A 10396-nucleotide genomic window follows, 5' to 3' on the forward strand; every position below is an offset into this window, starting at 1 on the left:
ACTATATTAGGCGTGGATTTTTTAAAGAATATTTTGTTAAGGCACCTACACAAGGCGTGGATTTTTTAAAGAATATTTTTTAAGGCACCTACACAAGGCGTAGATTTTTTAAAGAATATTTTTTAAGGCATCTACACAAGGCGTGGATTTTTTAAAGAATATTTTTTAAGGCACCTACACAAGGCGTGGATTTTTTAAAGAATATTTTTTAAGGCATCTACACAAGGCGTGGATTTTTTAATGAATATTTTTTAAGGCACCTACACAAGGCGTGGATTTTTTAAAGAATATTTTTAAGGCACCTACACAAGGCGTGGATTTTTTAAAGAATATTTTTTAAGGCACCTACACAAGGCGTGGATTTTTTAAAGAATATTTTTTAAGGCACCTACACAAGGCGTGGATTTTTTAAAGAATATTTTTTAAGGCACCTACACAAGGCGTGGATTTTTTAAAGAATATTTTTTAAGGCACCTACACAAGGCGTGGATTTTTTAAAGAATATTTTTTAAGGCACCTACACAAGGCGTGGATTTTTTAAAGAATATTTTTTAAGGCACCTACACAAGGCGTGGATTTTTTAAAGAATATTTTTTAAGGCACCTACACAAGGCGTGGATTTTTTAAAGAATATTTTTTAAGGCACCTACACAAGGCGTGGATTTTTTAAAGAATATTTTTTAAGGCACCTACACAAGGCGTGGATTTTTTAAAGAATATTTTTTAAGGCACCTACACAAGGCGTGGATTTTTTAAAGAATATTTTTTAAGGCACCTACACAAGGCGTGGATTTTTTAAAGAATATTTTTTAAGGCACCTACACAAGGCGTGGATTTTTTAAGGGACCTACACAAGGCGTGGATTTTTTAAAGAATATTTTTTAAGGGACCTACACAAGGCGTGGATTTTTTAAAGAATATTTTTTTAAGGGACCTACACAAGGCGTGGATTTTTTAAAGAATATTTTTTAAGGGACCTACACAAGGCGTGGATTTTTTAAAGAATATTTTTTAAGGGACCTACACAAGGCGTGGATTTTTTAAAGAATATTTTTAAGGGACCTACACAAGGCGTGGATTTTTTAAAGAATATTTTTTAAGGGACCTACACAAGGCGTGGATTTTTTAAAGAATATTTTTTAAGGGACCTACACAAGGCGTGGATTTTTTAAAGAATATTTTTTAAGGGACCTACACAAGGCGTGGATTTTTTAAAGAATATTTTTTTAAGGGACCTATATCGTTTATGACATCAATTAGTTAAATTTTATTTTGCCTGTTGAGTTTCATTTTTTTTTTTTTTTAATAACAAAATTTACTTGTCATAAGGATAACACCACTGACTGAATGCTGCCCATCCAATCCATCCACATGCATCATCAGCATCATAAAACTGTAACATCACACCAGTCATGTTTTTCAGAAAAAAACATTGACTTCATATACGTATGTACATTAGAGAGGGTCGATTGTTTTGATGGGGAAACTTTAAAAATTCCATAAAATATTTTTAATTGATGAAACCAGGGTCTCGATTTTGGACCCTAAACCAAGAGTTTTTTTATTTTTTCTATTTCCTGCTACCCACCTTATACCAAAACCCCAAATTGAATTCACCTGTTTTTACTTCCTTAGGCTAAAGCACAGTGCAAATTGGATAAATATTTTGCCGTTGTTTTTTTCTCGCCTTGCATATTTTTATTTATGCTTCTCCCAATTTTTGGTCCGGGGTCCAGCCAATTCACATTGCTTAACTGACAAGTAATAATATTTTTGTTTTGTTGTTGTTGTAAAAAATATAAATGTTTACAAGTCTGTGCTTTTGATGTTCGCAAACATCATCATCTGGATTTTGTATCGTTTTTTTTCTCTTCTTCATTTTCTTCTTCTCCTGCAGCTAAAATTTAATCAAAAACCCATTTCCGTAATAACAAAGAAGTTAACGGGGGGACACGGAATTTAAGCGAAGACTACCCAAGTTTTATGATTTAATATTCTGTTGTTGTTTTTTTTTTCGCTTATATCTCAGTGCAAATGATTGCCTTTAATCAACAGTTGTTGGTTCAAAGAAAATGAGGGTTGATATGCAGACTAAGGATCAAAAGGTTAAATGTGTGTAAAATAAACACTTTAAGAACAGCTGTTAAATATTTAAAGAATAACCAACCTTCTTCCTCCTTTATATGGCACATTCTACTTGATTGATTTCAGGTGTAGTTGAATAAATTATTGCCTCAAATTAAAAATATTCTTTAAAAATCTACGCCTTCTGTAGACCCTTAAAAATATTCTTTAAAAATCTACGCCTTCTGTAGACCCTTAAAAATATTCTTTAAAAATCTACGCCTTCTTGTAGACCCTTAAAAATATTCTTTAAAAATCTACGCCTTCTGTAGACCCTTAAAAATATTCTTTAAAAATCTACGCCTTCTGTAGACCCTTAAAAATATTCTTTAAAAATCTACGCCTTCTGTAGACCCTTAAAAATATTCTTTAAAAATCTACGCCTTCTGTAGACCCTTAAAAATATTCTTTAAAAATCTACGCCTTCTGTAGACCCTTAAAAATATTCTTTAAAAATCTACGCCTTCTGTAGACCCTTAAAAATATTCTTTAAAAATCTACGCCTTCTGTAGACCCTTAAAAATATTCTTTAAAAATCTACGCCTTCTGTAGACCCTTAAAAATATTCTTTAAAAATCTACGCCTTCTGTAGACCCTTAAAAATATTCTTTAAAAATCTACGCCTTCTGTAGACCCTTAAAAATATTCTTTAAAAATCTACGCCTTCTGTAGACCCTTAAAAATATTCTTTAAAAATCTACGCCTTCTGTAGACCCTTAAAAATATTCTTTAAAAATCTACGCCTTCTGTAGACCCTTAAAAATATTCTTAAAAATCTACGCCTTCTGTAGACCCTTAAAAATATTCTTTAAAAATCTACGCCTTCTGTAGACCCTTAAAAATATTCTTTAAAAATCTACGCCTTCTGTAGACCCTTAAAAATATTCTTTAAAAATCTACGCCTTCTGTAGACCCTTAAAAATATTCTTTAAAAATCTACGCCTTCTGTAGACCCTTAAAAATATTCTTTAAAAATCTACGCCTTCTGTAGACCCTTAAAAATATTCTTTAAAATATCTACGCCTTGTGTAGACCCTTAAAAATATTCTTTAAAAAATCTACGCCTTGTGTAGGCCCTTAAAAACTCCACCAGTTTCAAAGACCACGTTCCAAGATGTTGTTTTCTACATGGTCTTTCCATCTAATTCGTGGCCTTCCCCTTCGACGGGAACCATCAGTAGGCTAGCTTTTATATGCCTTTTGAGCTTAGGCATTCTCTCGATGCCGATGGGCCCGTAGATCTTTCGGAGAAATTTTCTTTCAAACACCCCAAGAGCTGGCTCATCTGATTGCGCAAGTACCCATGCTTCAGATCCATATAAAAGCACGGGTAGCATCAGCGTCTTGTGTGAGTTTGGTCTGGCGGGAGATGACCTTGTTCCTGAACTACTTACTTAGACCATAGTAGCATCTGTTGGCCATCAAAATCCTTCTCCGAATCAAAACTGATGTCATTCGTTTTATTTATGGCGGTACCAAGACATACGAATTCTTTAACTACCTCGAGGCTATGTTTTCAAGTTCCACAGTTGGTCCGAGTCTACAGGACGTCTTGCGAGTTGATATCATCAGCTTGGTCTTGTCGCCGTTTACTGCCAGACCCACTTTGGCAGATTCCTTCTCAATTTGTTCAAAGGTGGCTGCTACCGCTCGCAATGTTTGACCCATTATATCTATGTAATCGGCGTAGGCGAGTAAAATGTGCTGTTTGGTGTACAGAGTGTCATTTCTGTTCACACTTCAAACTTTCACCTTGTCTGTATCCTCGTTCGGTATTAAAGGGCTCCTAGAGGTCCTTTGTTACACTCAAAGTTATCCTGCATAGCCGTATTAATTTTGCAGGAATATCGAACGCAGACATGGCTTTAAACACCTCTGAACGGATAGGGCTGTCGAATGCGGCTTTGCAGTCGACGAATAAGTGGAATATGTCGATGTATTTTTCGTGGGTCTTTTCCAGGATTTAGCGCAGTGTGAAAATCTGGTCAATGGTGGATTTGCCAGGTCTGAAGTCGCATTTGTATGGTCCAATAATGCCATTGACCATTGGCTTCAATCGTTCACACAGCACACTGAATAGCACTTTATATGCGATGGGAAGAAGGCTAATTCCTCTACATTTGGCACATATCGTCTTGTCTCCTTTTTTTTGTGCACGGGACCCTGGATGCTGAGGTTCCAATCATTGGGCATGCATTCCTTTAGCCAAATTGTGCTAATCAGCTGGTGCATGCTCCTTATCATCATCTGACCACCAGTCTTGAATAGTTCGGCTTGCTGCTTCCGGCACCTGCTGCTTTATTATTTTTCAGCCGATTGATTGTTATTCTGACCTCATCTTGGCTAGATGGTATACACTCCATACCGTCATCTTTTATTGATTCTGGGGTATCCTCTTCACCATCTCGTTTTGATACCAAAAGCTTTTCAAAATGCTCCTTCCAGATCTTCAGCACGCTGTCTGTATTTGTCACCAGGTTTCCTTCTTCATCTCTACAGGAGCATGTGCCTGCACCACCAAAACCTTCGGTTTGGTGTTTTACTCTTTGGTAAAATTTCCGGACTTCATTATGACTCCTGTACATCTCGATTTGCCCACGCTCACGTTTTCCTTGTTCTTTCTTCTTTTTTTCTGAAAACACGTTTCTCCTCTCTCCTTTTCTCCCGATAGTTTTCCATCACATTACGTGTTGGTTCTGTATGCAGGGTTGCCCTAAACGCTTTTTCACATCTGTAGTATTACGACACTCCTGATCGTACCATGGGTTTCTTGATGGTGGTTTTTGGTACCCAAGTATTGCTTTTGCTGCAGTTTGTAGGGAGTGGGCCATTCTTTGTTATTGTGCTTCTATATTATTATCGGGTGCTTTCGTCAAGCAGGTGGGTAAGATGAGCGGAGTAGGCCTCGGCTATCTGTTGTGTTGGCAGCTTTTCGACGTCAAGCTTCCGTGTTGTGTTAAATCTCACCTTCGCTGCAACATTAAGATGAGTGCGAACCTTGGAGGCTACAAGGTAGTGGTCCGAACTGGATGAATGCCTTCCGTCTATGATCAATTTGATTTCTCGTTGCTTGTTTCTTCATGAAGGCTGAATTTTCCGGCGGTAGGGCCAAAAATATTTTCCCTTCCGATGTTTGCATTAAAATCTCCTAGCGTCTTTTGTTAGTTCTCCAAAAATATTCTTTAAAAAATCCACGCCATGTGCAGAAGCCCTAAAAATATGTTTAAAAAATCCTCACCTTGTAAAGTCCTCCAAAAATATTCTTAAAAAAATCTACACTTTAAAATAATATTCTTAAAAATTATCGACAGGTTTACACGTTCCTCCTTTCAACCACCACATATACCCTGCTGGCGCCATTGCTATTGACAGGTGTGTATCAATTGTCATTTGCCAGCAACAATTAGAGTAATTACATACACAAGAAAAAAACCTCCATATTGTCATTCATGTGCGTGAAGATAAATTCGTTTTTAACTAGCAAAGACACAAACCAGTATGTGTGGTTGTGTTCAGTATAACAGTTTTGTAATACGGTATAACAGAATTCACGGAAAATAAATTCTGATTTATTACGAAATTATATATATTTAAATTATATTCAGAATATATTTTCATTTTGTGAATATGAGTTATGATGTATTATGATAAAAAAATTTGTAAAAAACAAATAATATTGTCAAAAATAAAGAGAAAAAAACAATATATGTTTTAACCCACTGTGCGGGATCTATAAAAGATACGCCTGATCTGAAGGTACCGTATGAAAGCTTGTCTCCTCTATTTTTAGAAAATATTTTTTTCAGAATTTTCTGACACAGAAATTTTGAGAAAAAAATTTTGAAAAAAAATATAATTTTAAGGGGCATTATATTCAGAGAACCACTGTGCGGGATCTATAAAAGATACGCCTGATTTGAAGGTACCTTATGAAAGCTGGTCTCCTCTACTTTTAGAAAATATTTTTTTCAAAATTTTCTGACACAGAAATTTTGAGAAAAAATTTTTTGAAAAAAAAAATATAATTTTAAGGGGCATTATATTCAGAGAACCACTGTGCGGGATCTATAAAAGATACGCCTGATCTGAAGGTACCGTATGAAAGCTGGTCTCCTCTACTTTTAGAAAATGTTTTTTCAGAAATTTCTGACACAGAAATTTTGAGAAAAAAAATTTTGAAAAAAATATATAATTTTAAGGGACATTATATTCAGAGAACCACTGTGCGGGAACTATGAAAGATACGCCTGATTTGAAGGTACCTTATGAAAGCTGGTCTCCTCTACTTTTAGAAAATATTTTTTTCAGAATTTTCTGACACAGAAATTTTGAGAAAAAAAATTTGAAAAAAAATATAATTTTAAGGGACATTATATTCAGAGAACCACTGTGCGGGAACTATGAAAGATACGCCTTATCTGAAGGTACCTTATGAAAGCTGGTCTCCTCTACTTTTAGAAAATATTTTTTTCAGAATTTTCTCACACAGAAATTTTGAGAAAAAATTATTTGAAAAAAAAATATATAATTTTAAGGGGCATTATATTCAGAGAACCACTGTGCGGGATCTATAAAAGATACGCCTTATCCGAAGGTACCTTATGAAAGCTGGTCTCCTCTACTTTTAGAAAATATTTTTTTCAGAATTTTCTGACACAGAAATTTTGAGAAAAATTTTTTTGAAAAAAAATATATAATTTTAAGGGGCATTATATTCAGAGAACCACTGTGCGGGAACTATGAAAGATACGCCTTATCTGAAGGTACCTTATGAAAGCTGGTCTCCTCTACTTTTAGAAAATATTTTTTTCAGAATTTTCTCACACAGAAATTTTGAGAAAAAATTATTTGAAAAAAAAAATATATAATTTTAAGGGGCATTATATTCAGAGAACCACTGTGCGGGATCTATAAAAGATACGCCTTATCCGAAGGTACCTTATGAAAGCTGGTCTCCTCTACTTTTAGAAAATATTTTTTTCAGAATTTTCTGACACAGAAATTTTGAGAAAAATTTTTTTGAAAAAAAATATATAATTTTAAGGGGCATTATATTCAGAGAACCACTGTGCGGGATCTATAAAAGATACGCCTTATCCGAAGGTACCTTATGAAAGCTGGTCTCCTCTACTTTTAGAAAATATTTTTTTCAGAATTTTCTCACACAGAAATTTTGAGAAAAAATTTTTTGAAAAAAATATATAATTTTAAGGGACATTATATTTAGAGAACCACTGTGCGGGATCTATAAAAGATACGCCTGATTTGAAGGTACCTTATGAAAGCTGGTCTCCTCTACTTTTAGAAAATATTTTTTTCAGAATTTTCTGACACAGAAATTTTGAATTTTTTTTAAACGTATCGTTAAGGGCTACAAAACGAATTTAACTAGCAAAGACACACAGCAGTATGTGGCTTGTGCTAAGTATGTACAGTAAGTACTGTATGCAGTATAACAAAGTCAAAGGAGAAAATGAATGCGGTATATTTTTTTTTTTTTTTTTTTTTTTTTAAATAATATATTTATTTTATATTCATAATATATTTTCATTTTGCTATTAGAAAATATTTTATTTATAAATTTCTGAAACAGAAACTTTTAGAAAAAAAGTTAATATATATATATAATTTTGAAGGACATTATATTCACAGAACCACTGTGCGGGATCTATAAAAGATACGCCTGATCTGAGAATTTTCTGACACAGAAATTTTGAGAAAAAAATTTTTGAAAAAAAAATATAATTTTAAGGGGCATTATATTCAGAGAACCACTGTGCGGGATCTATAAAAGATACGCCTGATTTGAAGGTACCTTATGAAAGCTGGTCTCCTCTACTTTTAGAAAATATTTTTTTCAGAATTTTCTGACACAGAAATTTTGAATTTTTTTTAAACGTATCGTTAAGGGCTACAAAACGAATTTAACTAGCAAAGACACACAGCAGTATGTGGCTTGTGCTAAGTATGTACAGTAAGTACTGTATGCAGTATAACAAAGTCATAGGAGAAAATGAATTCGGTATTTTTTTTTTTTTTTTTTTTTTTTTTTTTTAAATAATATATTTATTTTATATTCATAATATATTTTCATTTTGCTATTAGAAAATATTTTATTTATAAATTTCTGAAACAGAAACTTTTAGAAAAAAAGTTAATATATATATATAATTTTGAAGGACATTATATTCACAGAACCACTGTGCGGGATCTATAAAAGATACGCCTGATCTGAAGGTACCGTATGAAAGCTTGTCTCCTCTATTTTTAGAAAATATTTTTTTCAGAATTTTCTGACACAGAAATTTTGAGAAAAAAATTTTTGAAAAAAAATATAAAATTTTAAGGGACATTATATTCAGAGAACCACTGTGCGGGAACTATGAAAGATACGCCTTATCCGAAGGTACCTTATGAAAGCTGGTCTCCTCTACTTTTAGAAAATATTTTTTTCAGAATTTTCTGACACAGAAATTTTGAGAAAAATTTTTTTGAAAAAAATATATAATTTTAAGGGGCATTATATTCAGAGAACCACTGTGCGGGATCTATAAAAGATACGCCTGATCTGAAGGTACCGTATGAAAGCTTGTCTCCTCTATTTTTAGAAAATATTTTTTTCAGAATTTTCTGACACAGAAATTTTGAGAAAAAAATTTTTGAAAAAAAATATAAAATTTTAAGGGACATTATATTCAGAGAACCACTGTGCGGGATCTATAAAAGATACGCCTGATTTGAAGGTACCTTATGAAAGCTGGTCTCCTCTACTTTTAGAAAATATTTTTTTCAGAATTTTCTGACACAGAAATTTTGAGAAAAAAATTTTTGAAAAAAAATATAAAATTTTAAGGGACATTATATTCAGAGAACCACTGTGCGGGATCTATAAAAGATACGCCTGATCTGAAGGTACCGTATGAAAGCTGGTCTCCTCTACTTTTAGAAAATGTTTTTTCAGAAATTTCTGACACAGAAATTTTGAAAAAAGTATATAATTTTAAGGGACATTATATTCAGAGAACCACTGTGCGGGAACTATGAAAGATACGCCTGATCTGAAGGTACCTTAACGATACGTTTAAAAAAAAATTCAAAATTTCTGTGTCAGAAAATTCTGAAAAAAATATTTTCTAAAAGTAGAGGAGACCAGCTTTCATAAGGTACCTTCAAATCAGGCGTATCTTTTATAGATCCCGCACAGTGGTTCTCTAAATATAATGTCCCTTAAAATTATATATTTTTTCAAAAAATTTTTTCTCAAAATTTCTGTGTCAGAAATTTCTGAAAAATACATTTTCTAAAAGTAGAGGAGACCAGCTTTCATACGGTACCTTCAGATCAGGCGTATCTTTTATAGATCCCGCACAGTGGGTTAAAACATATATTGTTTTTTTCTCTTTATTTTAGACAATATTATTTGTTTTTTACAAATTTTTTTATCATAATACATCATAACTCATATTCACAAAATGAAAATATATTCTGAATATAATTTAAATATATATAATTTCGTAATAAATCAGAATTTATTTTCCGTGAATTCTGTTATACCGTATTACAAAACTGTTATACTGAACACAACCACACATACTGGTTTGTGTCTTTGCTAGTTAAAAACGAATTTATCTTCACGCACATAAAAAATGTTCGCCTGTTTTTTGAGCTCTGAAGCGTATGCATGTTGTCGTTACTTATACGTCACCTGTAATCATTTCATTTAAATCGGATTTAATTTTTATCGATGCTCCAACTTTTCACTACAATTTTTATACCCTCCACCATAGTATGCAGGGTATATTAATTTTGTCATTCCGTTTGTAACGAAATATTCATTTCCGACCCTATGAAGTATATATATTCTTGATCAGGGTAAAGTTCTAAGACGATCTAGCCATGTCCGTCCTTCTGTTGCAATCACGCTATCTTCTGAAGGAATTGAGATAGGGTGCTGAAATTTTGCATAGGTTTGTCTTTTGTCTGGCAAGTCAAGTTCGAAGATGGGATATATCGGTCCACGTTTAGACATAGCTCCCATATAACAGTACACCCCAATTTTCGGTATTTTGCCGTTCTTGAGCGCGTTTTTCAACCGAATTCACTGAAATTTGGTACATTGGGTTCTTATTGAGTACTAAATGTCTGCACAAAAAAACTATGGATATAGGTCCACTTTTTCTGGTAGCCCCCATATAACGGTACCTCCTAATTTTCAGTGTTTTGAGAGTATTGATCGTATTTTTCCACCGAATTGGCTATAATTTGTATTTTG

At 33.2% G+C, this 10396-nt stretch overlaps 1 protein-coding gene across 1 annotated transcript in view; it reads right to left on the reverse strand.

Moving 5' to 3' along the window:
- Positions 1-1414, reverse strand: part of LOC133323795 (bridge-like lipid transfer protein family member 3B) — a 46962-nt gene extending 45548 nt beyond the window's left edge. Inside the window, exon 1 of the mRNA XM_061532696.1 lies at positions 1320-1414. Within this exon, the coding sequence (XP_061388680.1) occupies positions 1320-1414 (95 nt within the window). The remainder of the gene's footprint in view (positions 1-1319) is intronic.
- Positions 1415-10396: the final 8982 nt, after the last annotated feature.

Source organism: Musca vetustissima, unplaced genomic scaffold, assembly GCF_032173495.1.
Source record: "Musca vetustissima isolate MV318-11 ecotype Yass unplaced genomic scaffold, APGP_CSIRO_Mvet_v1 utg4706, whole genome shotgun sequence".
Lineage (NCBI taxonomy): Eukaryota > Metazoa > Arthropoda > Insecta > Diptera > Muscidae > Musca > Musca vetustissima.